This window comes from Lepidochelys kempii, chromosome 1 (genome assembly GCF_965140265.1).
Source record: "Lepidochelys kempii isolate rLepKem1 chromosome 1, rLepKem1.hap2, whole genome shotgun sequence".
Classification (NCBI taxonomy): Eukaryota; Metazoa; Chordata; order Testudines; family Cheloniidae; genus Lepidochelys; species Lepidochelys kempii.
Window position 1 is genome coordinate 121765127 of NC_133256.1, and position 15966 is coordinate 121781092.

Consider the following 15966-nt stretch of genomic DNA (forward strand, 5'->3'; position numbering starts at 1 on the left):
CCCCCTCCCTTCTGAACGCGGCAAGCCAGCTAATTGCCGCAGGCAGGAGGCAGGGAGGAAAGGGGGAGGCATGCCGAGTCCTCACTCCTCCCCCCTCCCTCCTGCCTGGGGCAATCAGCTGGCTTGCAGCATTTAGGAGGCAGGAGGGAAGGGGGAGGAGTGAGGACTCAGCACGCAGGCTCCCCCTTCTTCCCCCCACTGCCTCCTGCCCGGGGCAATCAGCTGGTTTGCGGTGTTCAGAAGGGAGGGGAAGCCTGTGCTCCAAGTCCTTGCTCCTCCCCCCTCCCTCCTAAACACCACAAGCCAGCTGATTGCCACGGGCAGGAGGCGGGGAGGAGGGGGAAGGTGCTGATCTGTGGGGTCTGCCGGCAGGCGCCGGGCGGGGGGGGCGTAGGGAGGCTGCCAGCTGTGGAGAAAGCAGGCAGCCAAACAATGTAATAGTGGAACATTGCACAACTTTAAATGAGCATGTTCCCTAATTGATCAGCAATGTAACAATGAAACGTTAACCAGGACAACTTTAAGTGAGGAGTTACTGTACTGGCGTGACAGAATTATGTTACCAATCTGCCTGAGGCGTCAGGTGATCAGGCTGAGGCCGCAGTATCACTAGGGGAGGAGATGAAGGAGCACACCAAGTGACTAAGTTTTGAAGTTTTATTAATAAAACAACAGCAGCGAGTGCTGGGAACGCTCCCACATCACTCAGAGGAAGAAAGAAAGTGTTAGGGCCACTTTCATACTAACCCACTTTCATACTCACACATGCATGACCCGAGGCTGGCCAAGCCTGGGTGTAATGTACGAAGAAGAGGGGGAAGGGTAGACGAGAGTTCTGTCCTGTGCACAGGCCGTCTAATGTCCGCTGTTGATCTCCGATTTGCTTCAGCTCTCAGGAGGGTTTTAAGTCCTGGGGTCTTTTGGGGGCGTCTCGTTCATGGACATCTGCCCCCCATGCTCTTTGTACCAGTCCAAACCAGCCTTCCGTGGCTTCCTCAGCGTTCCCTAAACACACCGGCTTCAGAGATGTAAAAGCTATTGTTTTCCCCCTCGCTGGCCTTCACTGTCTCACTAGTTTTCGCAGCCCCTGCAGTTCTGTTCAGCTGAATCCTCTCTCATTCCTGGTTGGAATCCAGGCCCCCGTCTTTCTTGGCAGGCAGCGGAGAGTTGGTTGTGTGCTGTGGCCTTCAGCATCTTATCTTCGGACCTAGCTGGAGTGTTGAGTTAACCCATTCCCTTCTCCTTTCCTCCCTCTACGGCCTCTCGTAACCTGCAAAGGAATCTTTCACTCCACACTCACACCTTTCACCCTTCCCCAAATGCCTTGTGATGCCTGCCACAGCGTTAGCAACATACAATGCTGGTCTATCTCCCCAGGGGACCCCCTGAGGGAGTGGGCCAATGGGTTGTGACACTGGGCTGCAGAAAAAGAACTTAGCATAGATACAGCCTTAAAGATTTAAACCATTTTACAGTTCTCTTCTACGTACCCTCTATACATTACCATAAAAAGTCATACTAAAGTCTTTGTGACAGAAGTTTTATTTAGAGGGAAATTATAATTTTTGCATATACATGGCACAAATTAATTATATACAATACACTTTCCATGATAAGAATTATGATGCTGTTCACAGAAAGGTATCGATTTGAGATACATAATGCATAAGCTAAAATATACAAACAAGGGGATGTGGTGAACCTAATGACCTTTTTTGTTTAATTCCCTATAGATGTATTTCAAGGAATACTGATAATTTAATGTTCAAAAAGTTCTTTAATAAACAAACTTCTAGTAAAGTTAATTGAAATATTTATAATACTATCAGCTGTTGCACAGTATTTCCAATATACAATCAAGAAGTTACACATAACACAACATTTATTATGAAAAAAATCTATTGCACCCACAATTTAAAGGTTTCACTGCTTTTTCTGGATGCTGCACTACCATATGTATATAAACATTTACAACACTTTAGTAAACACAAAGCTTCTAAATGTAGTGCAGTCTTATGGGGGACACTCTCAACTCTTAAAATAAATGTTAAATGCCCACATACCGTGCCATTTATTCTAAGCAGATGTCTTAAGTTATACTCCATTATTCCTATTGTGAGTAACAAACGTTCAGAAGATTAGTATTCCTCTGGTTATACATATTCTGTACTCCTTTGCTCAAATGCTACTAGTGGCGTTTCATGCCTCAGTGCTTGTGACATATTTGTCTCTTATGCTATTTGCTTCAGTGTCCTGTTAAATAATCCTGTGTGGAGTCTGAAGCAAAAGAATCTGCATCTTCATTGTCGGAATCATCACTACTGTCATCAGCAGCTGGCTCTCCTGTCAGTGCTATCCGGGCATAATCATCAGTGTCTATGGACTTGCAGAAATGAATGGCATATTTCAGTTTTTCCTCCAGTACCTGCTTACAAGAATACCTGGGCAGTTTCAGCAGAAAGAAGCATGTATAGGACTCAGGAAGGAAATGGTCTGGAGGATTGTATTTATCCAAAACCTGTCAGACAACATGCACAAGCCATTAGTTTTATTGTTCAACAACACGGACATAACATACTAAAATAAGACTAGGATTAAAAAAAAGTAATTAAAAAAAAAAAATCACACATTTACCCTGATGTTAAGAAGACTTTTAAAAATAATAACTAAGTCAAACACATCTTCATACAAAATCAAAAACATGGTTCTCTATAGTATGAGGCTCTTAGAAATGAATAGTATATACTAAAGAACAAGCTAGATTCACTATGTAACTGGTAAAATATAAAAAAATCCTCCAGTGCTAAAAACATAGCTTCAGTGTATGAAGTTGAAACATTTAATAAGATAATGTGTCTCTTAAGTGAACACTAGCAAAATCAACGGTGACGACTACTGAGGGAAACTCACCAACAGAAGCAAAATAGGCAGGAGGTGGTGGTTTGGAGGAGGAGATCTCAAAAATAAATAAATAAATAAATAGCCCATCACAGGAAATAGCCAGAGTTGGACCAAGGACAATATTTAAATGAAAGTCTGTTGCTTAGTTATGCATTTTGCATCCTCTATTGCTCTATAAACACTAAAGTGAACTTGATATTAAACTTGTTTAGTGAAGTTAACACATTTTCCTGTCTGCCACCACTCCTTCATTACCAACCTGCAGGTTTCTTGACCTTACCTGAATAACAAAGTCCCGGCCTCTGAAGTCTGCAATAGTTCTAGGTAGCCTTGTCCTGCCCCATACAAAACGTAAGAAGAGAGATCGTTCTGTATTGGAGAAGGATTCCATCACCTCCCAGAACCACTGTATCAAGGAGGCGGTAGGTTCAATTCCCTTATATGTTGCTACAGACTTCAGAAGGTGAAGTGGGATATCTGGGCTTCCACATACCTGAAATTAAAACATGAAGACAAGAAAAAGAACTGATCAGAAATCGGTCAAAAGCAATTTGTTCCCTTCTTTCCGTCAAAAAGTTTAATTAGCTTTTTCAATGACAAAATGAACATTCCAAACATCTACTAGTTATGGTCCATTAACTCCTTCAAACAGTGAAGCTTAGCATCAGGGACAATGACTAAACTTAACACTTTACATCTTTGAAGTGCTGTACAAAATTGAATTAGCCCTCAACAACTCTTTCAATGATCTCCTTCCAAGTCAAATGTCAGATTTCAGCAGTTCCTGGTTCTTAGCTCCACACTTAATCTATTACATCACACTGCCCAACTGCATAAAAAGTAATTCTTGTGAAAGTATGATCGGACAACTATATAAATATTTGCTACTCCTCTCCTTCACCTACAAACTACATGCAATCTACTATAATTAGACTGCATGTTTTTACTAGAGCTAAAACATGAGAGTTGGATCAGTAAGACTCAAGTAAATGGCCTAATTTTACATCATCAATCCAGCAGAAGTAGCGAATGTGAAAACCTATACCATTGTTTCCAGTTCATATCCCGTAAAGAGGGAAAGAAGAGGAACAGGAACAACCCGGGCCATCCCTTCCCGAACTGCTGCAACTTGTTCATCAAATTCATGAAGCCTGTAGAAAGACATTTCAGCGGAAATAAGTTTCAGTGAACACTTATCGTGATCATTTGAGCCTTGTGCATTAAAATTAAGCATTGCATTGTGAATTAAAATTACAGTCCAAAAATCATTTCTTAATTATGCCAATTTGTTGCCTCATTTATACTAATCAATAAGCATTTGGGACAACAACACTTTCATATCCTGGGATACCCAGTTAGGCTCCTAAATGCAAATACAGCTATTTAATTAAAAGTGGCCTCAGTTTAAGAAGTGCAGAGCACCTCCAGCTCCACTGACTTCAAGATTCTGGCTGCTCAGTGCTGCTGAAGATTAGAGCACTTATTTATGTGTCTACATATGGATTCAGGAGCCTAACTCAGGGTTAAAAATTGGGCCTTAGTTTTTAAAATAAGGTTGGGATTTTCTTAATGTTTTCTAGGCAGGAAAGAATTTCACCATTTTTGGAATCCCTTTTAGCTGCACATGAAGTATGAAAGTATGTGGGAATGCCAGTTATAAAATGACTAAGCTGTCTTCACATTAAAAAAGCTTAAACTTTCTCCGTTCTCGTTAAAGATTTTTCTTCTATGCTCTTGTCCAATTTAGGAGGTTCAAAATTTGGTGAACTTGGATGTAATTACTGTCAGATTAACAACTAAAATGAAAGTTGCGCAAGTTATCCTATATTAAAGGATTACACTATATTAAAAACTAGTTGCTAATACTCCATCTTTAATTATGATTTCATGTGCAAGATCCCATGCAATCTCCAGCAAAATGGACCTAATTTTTGCAAAACTTTGGCTAAAAGCCCCGTGTACGTATATAATGAAATGACCATTTCTGCCCCAAAGAGTTGACAATCTAATTATATGGAGGAACAGACGAGCACAAAGATGAGGGTGGAGCAGAAGATAACAGTCAAGGCTGTTTTTACTCAAAGTGGGGAGAGTGATGCAGTATTCCTATTCCTGGCAAACTCTGGCAGTCAGAAAAGCCCTTTGTGAGCCATGGGTAAGCAAGGTAAAAATCAGACCATCCCCCAAATACGGGGTCACAAAGCCACCTTTCCAACCCACACTCTTATCTTGAACTAAACCACATCTCAGCCGAATTGGAGTATATCTGCCTGACATGTGATGGTTAGATGGCATTAGGCAAGGATTGAAAAGGGAGGATAAAATTTTTACTAAAGCTAATGTTAAAATGATATAATACATACGTTAAGAAAAGAGCGTCTGTACATTCGGGTATAGTGCTTGAATTATCCAAAAGTACAAAGATTTGTTTAAAAGTAATACAATACCTATAGTACATAATCAGCAATAACCCAAAGAAGATTAATATATTTAATGATATAGTTTAGATATTAGCATCCAAATATTCGGATACATCACTCATGAAAAATTATACAGAGAATTGGTTGTAGAAAGCAAATATAGGAATGAGTGTAGGTTGTCCCTCAGTGATTGAGAATTTAGATAGGTTGTCTCTTAGAAGATACGTTTTAAAATTATATTTTAAAACAACTGAAGTCTCAAGTCAATTGCCAGAGGCAAAACTTGCTGTTTCAGTTTTGCATCTAAAACTGAATAGAAAGCCAAGGGAAAGATTGGAGTCCAGATGTAGCAGGCTCTTATGGTTCTGCTCCACATTAAAAGGAGACTAATGACAGTCTCCATTAACTGGAAATTCTGAGAGGACTTTAAGGATAAGCCCAAGTAGAACACATTACAGCAAGCAAGGCTGGAGATGACAGACATGGACAACTACTGTGAAGCCCACGTCAGAGGAGGCTGGATCAACCTCTGGGCAAGCCAAGATGACAAGAGACAGTTTTGTCCACCACTGTGAGCTTGAATTAATCCCCCCTTATTTTCTCAAGAATATGCCTGACCTAATGATTCCATTTTTTCCTTCTCAAAGGATATTGATTTACACTATAATGACAGGGAAAAGATTGGCTAATACTATACACGAAGCCAGAGCACTACATTGCATAGCATTGCATAAAAGCAACGCTTCTATAGTTCCCACAATTTCTTTAAATCTAAACTAGTGAAGTTATTCAACAAACCTGTAGTTTATTGCCAGTCTCACATATTCAGCTCTATTATCCAGTGTAATATGGGTATATTTGGAACTCAATTGAATGTCTTGACCACTTGCGTTTGGAACTGTGAAGGGAAGGCTCATGGCTTCAAACTCTTCAGAAGTAGCTTCGTTGTCTCGAATGTACATAAGCCCAGGAATAAAATCTTTATCAACCTTTCAAAGGAAAATAAATCCATGAGCTAAAACTGAAGTTACTCATTCTTCACCTCTGTGTACTTTTCATATGGCACAGGAATATTTTTCACAATAGGACAAAGGGGACTAGTCACACAAACTACCCAGAATTAATAATTGACATGAAGACAGTCATCCAACTGGCTTTTTAAGTAACAGAGTAGCACGGTATTCTGCATGAAACTCCATCGGTTTCTGTGGTCCAGGTGACCCCACCCCCTCCCGCAACAGAAAGGGAAAGGAAAAAGTATCTGCCAAGAAACCAGACCACCACTGAGACTGGATTTACAGGTGCCTCACATGGACTATTCTCTTGTTCTCAAAAGAACATTGCAACATCTCACAGGAGTCCTGTTTGGCAAGAGCATGGATCAATACATTAAGTGAATTCTCAGAGCAGTAAACATCAAACAACCTGACACAGATAAGAAAAAGGAGAATACATTCCAGAAGCAACAACAACAAACAATATGCACAAAGCAGGACCACTATTGTCACAGTTCGGGCTCGCTGCAGCATTGACCCCTCCTATCTCTGAGTGCAACTCTTCCAGATGTCATGCCTGCACTTCACTTCCCTGGGGCAGAATTGGGAATCCTATAGTTCTCCCACTCTCAGACTGGGTCGTGAAGTAAAGTACCCCTGTGTAAACCATGATTCCTCAGCAGGCCTGACTGCTGTTTGAGACCTGCAATACTTTCCTGTGACCAGTATGAAAACAGTGATCCAAAACAGCCCTTTCAGAACAAATCTCAACCTCAGAAATAAAATCATAACAAAAACTAAGGGATAGTAACAGAAATTGTCTACATGTCTAACCTCAAATTTAGGCAGGCATGTCTTATGTCAGGTACCTCAACCTCAGAGTGAGAAGGACAGTCTGCAACTCCTGCAGTTCCACTGTGTGTATGCCCACTACACCTTCAAGCTCAGGGGCTCAGGTTTTTTAATCTGCTCTAAAGTTCTTTGTTTCAGTTTTCCATCTTGAAAGTTCCCCTAGGGTTACATGCTAGAACCTTTCCCCAATAGAGCCAGCCAGCCAGTTAACCACCTGCATTGTCCTTCTAAGGACTGGTAACTAAAGGTCTACCATTCCTGTTGCAATTAACTCCTTGTAACCATACAGCAAACATAAAAACAATCAGGCAAACAGAGAACATCTAATATTCATACAATACTACAGGCATCTTCAAAGCATATCAGTGAAAGAAAAAAAAATCTTTTTTAACAGTAAAAAACTGACTCAAGAGACAGGTAAGAACCTGGGAAAACATATGAATGAGGTGTTGTGAAGTTAAGCACTGCTGTGAGCTGAGATAATATGGCCCTTACAAAACTTCTCTGCTGACTGCAGCTGGAAAGGAACTGCTCTTGTAACAAAGATCCTAATAAAAGTGTCTAGCTCTTATATAGTGCTATTTGTCTGTAGATCTCATGGTGCTTTATAAAAGAGGTCAGTATCATTATCCTCATGTTACAGATGGGGAAACAGACACAGAAAGATGATGTAACTTGCCCAAGGTCACCATCAGGCCAGTGGCAAAGCTTGAAATGTCTCCTGACTCAGAGTCCAGTCCAGCGTTCTGCTGACTGGGCCACTGCCTCTCATAAGAGCATCTCTAAAATTTTAAATGTTCAAAGCTGTGGAGGTTCCTGCCTGGTCTCCTAGATGCATAAACTCAAGAGCAGAAATATACAGAAGTGTACCTCTGGAGATTAGCTTTTACTATAAGGGTAGCAATACAATTAAACTGCATAAAAGACCATCCCTTACACCACACAACTTCTTGTCCTAGAAGTCCATCCCAAACAATTCAGGAGCGGTGTGTGTACAATTTTTATCCATCTTTACTAGAAAGTCCCCTTTAAGCAACCAGTTTCTCATTTCCCTTTGTGATCGCTTATGACAAACTAATTGTTTGAATTAGAGAACACAGTGAAGCCTAACTCTTTTCATAAGACTTCAATTTATTTAAATTTCTAACTTTAAGGACAAAACAGAGCTTTACACTGGCTCAAAGATAAAAAGGTTAGTCAAAATTCAACCTCCATCTACAGCTCTCTCTCACTTTCTGTAAATTAGACCTAGTCAACACTTTAAAATTAAGGACACGAAGGTACATCACTAAGGAGTGTAAAAAAATTCAAACCCCTGAGCAACATGGCTATTGTCGACCTAACCCCCACAGTAAACACAGCCAGATCGGCGGAAAAATGCTTCTGTCAATGTAGCAACTATAGTTCAGGAAAAATCCCTTATGACAATGTACACGCTGCATCTATACGGCAGGTACATGTTGGGATAGCTACAGCACCATAGCTGTGCTGGAACAGTCCCCATAAGGTAGACATGTCCTTAGATCTATGATCAAAAACTTTCAAGGTTCCTCCCCCACTCTGAACTCTAGGGTACAGATGTGGGGACCTGCATGAAAACCTCCTAAGCTTACTTTTACCAGCTTAGGTTAAAACTTCCCCAAGGTAAAAATTAATTTTATCATTTGTCCTTGGAATATCCACTGCCACCACCAAACTCTAACTGGGTTTACTGGGAAACTTAGTTGGGACACGTCTTTCCCCCCAAAATCCTCCCAACCCTTGCACCCCACTTCCTGGGAAAGGTTTGGTAAAAATCCTCACCAATTTGCATAGGTGACCACAGACCTAAACCCTTGGATCTGAGAACAATGAAAAAGCATTCAATTTTCTTACAAGAAGACTTTTAATAGAAATAGAAGTAAACAGAGGTAAAGGAATCACCTCTGTAAAATCAGGATGGTAGGTACCTTACGGGGTAATTAGATTCAAAACATAAGAGAATCCCTCTAGGCAAAACCTTAAGTTACAAAAAAGACACACAAACAGAAATAGTCATTCTATTCAGCACAATTCTTTTCTCAGCCATTTAAAGAAATCATAATCTAACACATACCTAGCTAGATTACTTACTAAAAGTTCTAAGACTCCATTCCTGGTCTATCCCCAGCAAAAGCAGAATACCGACAGACAGAGACACAGACCCTTTGTTTCTCTCCCTCCTCCCAGCTTTTGAAAGTATCTTGTCTCCTCATTGGTCATTTTGGTCAGGTGCCAGCGAGGTTACCTTTAGCTTCTTAACCCTTTACAGGTGAGAGGATTTTTCCTCTGGCCAGGAGGGATTTTAAAGGGATTTACCCTTCCCTTTATATTTATGACAACAATGTACACACTGCATCTATATGGCAGGTACATGTTGGGATAGCTACAGTACCATAGCTGTGCTGGAACAGTCCCCATAAGGTAGACATGTCCTTAGATCTATGATCAAAAACTGCATACTTACCTCACTGAGATCAGCAATTGTTAGGTTCATCCCTGCCAGCTGTTTCCATACTGGTTCTGCCAGATTTAGGCTTAGAGGGCTGCCAGTTCTGATAGCAATGCCCAGCAGCACACCTGGACATGTAAAAAATATTTTTTAAATACTACACACTTCACATGCTCAAAGATTTGGTAAAATTATTACAGTGCTGCTAAGAAATTTACCCAGAAAACGAAACATGTTCATATGTAAGAGAGACTTGGCAGCAGGGTTTAACAGGAAGCAATCTCTATTTGCTCCAGATTCATCTCTTCCATTCGGGGTCACAATGAGGAGAGGGGTAAGCCCATTCTGGAGCTCTTCACACATTTCTGCTATTGATTCACTGTAACCTCCACCACAGTCATCCACAGACTCGCCTTGTGAAAACAAAAGTCGGTTTAAACATGCAGATCATTTCAAGAATGTTTCCAAATGTGGTCCTGAATTAAATTTATTAATATTTCTCCTTTGCGATGGATAAATAGAAAAATTGTATTTAAAAGCTACATTCTCATATTGATAAAATAATTTAATGCATTTTAAATTTTGGTTCTATAATATAATTTCCTCCTTGACAGACATGATTATTTTACAACCTTGTATAAGCGTTACCATAAACGGCCAGACATTTTAAAACATTTGCAAAGTTAGCATTTAAGAACTACAAAAAGAAACAAAAATTACTTTGCTTAATCAACATGACCTTGATTAAGAGTGCAGTTTCAATTAATCCTATTTAAATTATATTGTGATATTTTTAAGCTCCTGGTTAAACTGTATTCTCTCTTAAAGGTACCAGGTATTATTACTGTGCCACCACTGGGCAAAATAAGGAAGCAGGAGGATGGCAGGAAAAATAAAAGGTTCAATGAACATAAGGTTCTTAGGGAATATTTTAAAACATTAGTCTTTCACTTTGATACAGTTCTAAAAATGTCAATATAGCCACAGATTGGAAGTTTATTAGCAACATCCTAATCTAGTTTACTTTTTACCATTAAAATGAAATGCAAATTGTGACTTCAGCGAAAATTAACTAGTCAGGTTCAATTTCAGACTTACATTTGGGTTAGAAATCTGCATCTTTGAGAATATTTGATTTTTAAAATGCATTATCTTTGGAATTTAAGATTACAATGATGGAAATATTTCTACTGATACTAGGTTTAACAAAACCTAAACATGGGGCCTGAATTTCTTGGAAAATGGCCTTTGCACTGCTCAACATTTTAAGTATTTTCTCCCCCCTCCCCTTCCCCTCCCCCCCCCCGCTAGAATACCACCCCCTACCCCCAAAAAGGAATAAAAGAATATGGTTATGGGGGAAGTAGGGTTGAGAAAAAAAGTAATTCTTACCAACAAACTTTACTTTCCAAACACGATGAGGTAGGAGAAGACTGTCTGGACTGAAGGAACTCATTTTAGCACACATTTGACCAAACACTGACTTTGTACCATCAGGACCAGCCAATCCACCTTTACTTCTAGAACGCTTTACCTAACAAGTGAACAAGTGCACGTTATAATGTGGCTGTACCACACTGTGTTACATCAGACCATAACAAAGTTTATTGAATATTGTTGACATGCTTGGCACTATACTCACACAAGACTCTGTACCTATGCCAAGGAATTTACACAGGCTAAATTTGAAATATACACTAATGGTCCAAAGTTCAATTTCAAATGGTCCATGGTTTTTTAGAGATGTAATCTCCCCTTCCTGCCAGGCTCTTACTACCATACATTCTCTTCCAACTGCCCCACCCTCCCCCAGGCACAAGTAGACAGAATCAGTCTAAATTTCCACTTATCACCACCTACCAAGACATTTCCCCACCTCAGCCCTTCTGATCCATCACCCAGAGCAAATGTGAGGCAACGGGGGAAGAATGAACATAATGACCATATTGGATCAGACCAACGGTTCAGCTAGCCCAGTATCCTGTCTTCCGACAGTGGCGGGTGTCAGATGCTTCACAAGGAATGAACAGTACAGGGCAATTTATCAAGTCCAATACCAGCTTCTAGTAGTAAAATGTTTACTGACACCCACAGCACAGGAGTGCATCCCTGACTATCTTGGTTAATAGCCATTAATGGACCTATCCTCCATGAACGTATCTAATGCTTTTTTGAACCCAGTTATACTTCACAATATCTCCTGGCAATGAATTCCGCAGGTTGACTGGGTGTTATGTGAAGAAGTACTTTCTTAGGTTTGTTTTAAACCCTCTGCCTATTAATTTCACTCGGTGACCCTTGGTTCTTGTGTTATGTTCTTTTCACTTTGTTCATGCCATTCATGATTTTATAGCCGTCTGTCACATCCCACCGCAGTCACCTCCTTTCTAAGCTGACCAGTCCCAGACTTCTTAATTCCTTCCCATATGCAAGCTGTTCCAGATCCCTAACAGTTTTTCTTGCCTTTCTTTGTACTTTTCCAATTCTAATACATCTTTTTTGAGATGGGGCAACCAGAACTGCACACAGTATTCAACATGTGGGCATACCATGGATTTATATAGTGGCATTACATTTTCTGTCTTATCTATTACTTTCCTAATGGTTCCTAAACTTAGCTTTTTTGATTGCTGCTGCACATTAAGGGGATGTTTTCAGAGAACTATCCACAATGACTCCAAGATCTGTTTCCTGAGTGGAACAGTTAATTTAAACCACACCATTTTGTTTGTATAGTTAAGACTATGTTTCCAAGCATCAAATGCAAAATAATGGACAACACTGAATTTCATCTGCCATTTTGTTGCCTGGTTACCAGTTTTGTGAGATGCCTTTGTAACTCTTTGCAGTCAGGTTCGGACTTAATTATCTTGAATAATTTTGTATCATCTGCAAACTTTGCCATCTCACCGTTTACCACTTTTTCCAGATCATTTAGGAATATGTAGCATTTATGAATGTTTTAGGGAAAACACTAGAATAGGGATGGATCCAGCTCTCATGATTTATTTATATGCAGCCTTGCAAACCTCAGATTGTGAAAATTTCAACTTTCATTTAAAAAATAATACTTTTTCTAGCCTTCTGCAGAGATAATCTTTTAAACATGAACTGAGTGTAAATTGATCTGCAGAAAGCCTGAAACAAGGACTCAGAGGGAGAAATGCCCTGTTCCCTATTAATTTCATTTAAACGAGAAAGGACGACAATGCCCCACTGCAGTGTTAACCTTAACTATTAATGATCATTTTAGGAACAAGAGAGGAATTAAGCATGGGAATTGGGTGTTGCTGAAGGGAAGAAAATGGGGGGGGAAAAACAGGAGACTCACAAGGAGAGAACAGAAACAGAAAAGGGAAAAGAGAACCAAGACCAGAAGAAGTGGCAGCCTAAAAGGGGGAGAGGGTTCTCATCAGTGACACTGACAATAAGGGATTGAACAAATAAATAATAAATAGAAGTGCAGTGATGCCAAACTTTCCAGTCATATCTGTGGGAGATTAGGTATGAATTGAGGGAAGTCCTTAATTTATATCCCAACCCAGGGACAATAAGTAAACATGGACCTCCTTCAAATCACTTTTACACTGAACACATCAGTAAGACCAGACTTCAAAAAGGATGCTGAAAAATTATTTAAGGTCTGGTAAACATATCTGATAGAGACTAAAGCAGCTCAATCAATTTAGTTTATCCAAGAGAAGGTTAAGAAGTGACTTGATCACAAACTACAAGTACTTATATGGGGAAGAGATTTCTGATAATAGATGGCTCTTTATCTAGCAGAAAAAGAAATAACTACGGCCAATGGTTGGGTGCTAAAAAAAATCAGATGGGAAATAAGGTGTACATTTTTAACAGTGAGGGTAATTAACTATTAGAACTTACCTAGGGTAACATGATGGAAACTACATCACTTGAAGTCCTTAAATCAAGACTAGATGTTTCTAAAAGAACTCCAACAGAAGTTATGGGCTTGATGGAGAAGTTACTGGGTGAGGTTCTATGGCCGGTGTTATGCAGGAGTTCAGACTAGATAATGGTCCTTTCTAGCCTTCACATCTATGACACCTCTGGGCTAGAATAATGCTTCTATTCCTGACACAAAGTGGTACCCGGCAGCTACCAGTTTGTTTCAGGTGGGATTGGGTTTAAGGATCCAAGTTCAACGAAGAATGGAAGGACAGGGGAAAATCCTGTTTTCATTAACCTACTCCACAATGGAAATAACAGGCATGAGGACCCAAACATCTTAGACACTACTGTCTCCTCTATAAAGCCCTTCTTAATTCATAATATTGTGGAAACTGTGAATGCTGCAATTATTAGGCTTCCACTGCAATTTTGAGAGTGGGGGCCTTGGCTGCCCGGGAAGGCCAACAGTAGGGGGCCCCGCTCTCAGTCCCAGGCCGCCACTGTCAGCCCCACGTGACCAACAGGGAAAAATCATGGAAATGTAATAATGGACCTTATAACTGCAAATAATAAGGTCTATTACTTTTCCATGATTTTCCATGGCTTGTCCACAACTCAGCTGCAATTTTTGGATAATTATCCCATGATTCAAATAGGACCTTACTTATTTAAGTTATAGATATGAGGAAACTGTACTACTGAAAGGTAATTTGAGAGTATATGAAGTAAACACAATTAGAAGGAAGCTAAAATGAAGATGCTCTTAGTCAAGCTTCTCAAAAAAAATTCAAAGCTGCAGCACGCTCTTTATATTACATAGAATTATGTCAGAAGAGATGGGCTAGCAAAAAGCCTTTAAATATTTATAGAGAAATCCCTGATGTGAAGAGGTAGCAGGCAGTGGAGTATAAACAAAGCAGAATATAGTTCTGGTCATTAACAAAAGTGCCAGATCATTGCAATTTTCAAAAAATTAATTTGGCTGATCTAATTCCATAAAAAGGTAGATTTCCAACTTTCTGCATTATGTACCATAACATGAAAGGGAAAAAAGCAAAAGGACTATATAAGTTTTAGTTCTTGTCAGTTTAAGTGAAAGAGTACTTTACTATTCAATGTTACAGAAATATTTGCGGAAAAGGCCTGTCTGGCCTAAGGCTTGGCATTACATTTTTCAACGTCAATGACGTGGGGGAAGAATCCTCTCATAATAACCACATCCCTCAATGTGACCACATGTGATACTCAAGAAAGGACAAGAGTTTAATATCCTGTTCCCTAAGTATACTTGAGGGCATTTTAAAATGCGCTTCAGTCATATGAGTTTATCTTGATTTTGCTCACGTGACAATGTAGGGGTATACAGACATCAGAATCTATCAATGTCTCTTGATATTATGCAACTCCTTGGGATTTACATGAGATGGTCCTTACATGTGCTTGTCACACTGTCAAGCACAAGACGTCTTGATAGTTGTAGTCCACCCCACAAGTTTTGATTACCACCACTACTCCATGCCCTTTGCACCAACTACAAAGTGTTTAAACCTACTAAAAAGGAAGTGCACAACTTTGTATCCCAAAATGCTGCCTTGTATACTAGATCTGGAAGCTCTCTGGTGTAAATTCAATCCTATTAAATTGCAGGGATCAGACAATGTAGGAAATAACCAAGCTACAAAGTGACTTGGAGAGATTAGAGCATTGGGGGCTGTAGACAACGTGGGGGGAATCAGGATCAATGAATGTGAAATCTTACATAGAGAGGAGAAAAAACAGCAGTTGCCAAGAGGAAGGTGAGGGAGGAAGGGTAGGATAGCCAGCCACATATAACACAATCAAGCAACCACACAAGTGGCCCAAAAAATTACCTTTTTGCCAAGATGTATAAATCTGTGCCACAAATTTAAACAAAATGACAATTTTCCTCATATTGTATAAACCCTAGCTTGTTATTCTGCTATTTAGGGGGTCTACGGGAGATCAGCACTTCATGGCTGACGGAAAGGTGGCTTATAGCAGAATGAAAGACTGAAGATCTAGAAGGGAGTAGGAGATGGTTATAGTAAATACAGCTGTCATTCAAGGCTCCTAAATTGTGCAGGTACAGAGCTCTGCTCCTGCAAAATTAGAGTTGGTCATGGCAGAAGATTTCCTCAGATGTGCAGCCCGTAAGTCATTCAAAGGGGAGCTCCACTCCCACAGAATTTAGGATCTAGAATGGATGATATCATCCTTTCATCTTAGAAATCCCTATCCCTGAATGGCTTCACAATCCCCTGCTCCCTCCAAAGCAGTGTTCAGCTCCTTCTACCCCTTTCTATCATTTTTTCTTACTTCTTAAGAACCAAGCAGGCTTTCAAATGATTTGATCAGTTGGCATTGCTACATAATTGCCAATCAGCCACAGAAA

At 40.0% G+C, this 15966-nt stretch overlaps 1 protein-coding gene across 3 annotated transcripts in view; it reads right to left on the reverse strand.

Moving 5' to 3' along the window:
- Positions 1 to 1526: 1526 nt before the first annotated feature.
- The window catches only part of HERC2 (HECT and RLD domain containing E3 ubiquitin protein ligase 2), a 331520-nt gene continuing 317080 nt past the window's right edge, over positions 1527 to 15966 (reverse strand). For all 3 annotated transcript variants that reach the window (XM_073353148.1, XM_073353158.1, XM_073353169.1), the window contains 7 exons: positions 11031 to 11172; positions 9857 to 10051; positions 9654 to 9766; positions 6120 to 6310; positions 3947 to 4052; positions 3182 to 3394; positions 1527 to 2518 (listed from right to left, as the gene is read on the reverse strand). In XM_073353148.1, the coding sequence (XP_073209249.1) occupies positions 2246 to 2518; positions 3182 to 3394; positions 3947 to 4052; positions 6120 to 6310; positions 9654 to 9766; positions 9857 to 10051; positions 11031 to 11172 (1233 nt within the window). In that variant the 3' untranslated portion in view covers positions 1527 to 2245. The remainder of the gene's footprint in view (positions 2519 to 3181; positions 3395 to 3946; positions 4053 to 6119; positions 6311 to 9653; positions 9767 to 9856; positions 10052 to 11030; positions 11173 to 15966) is intronic.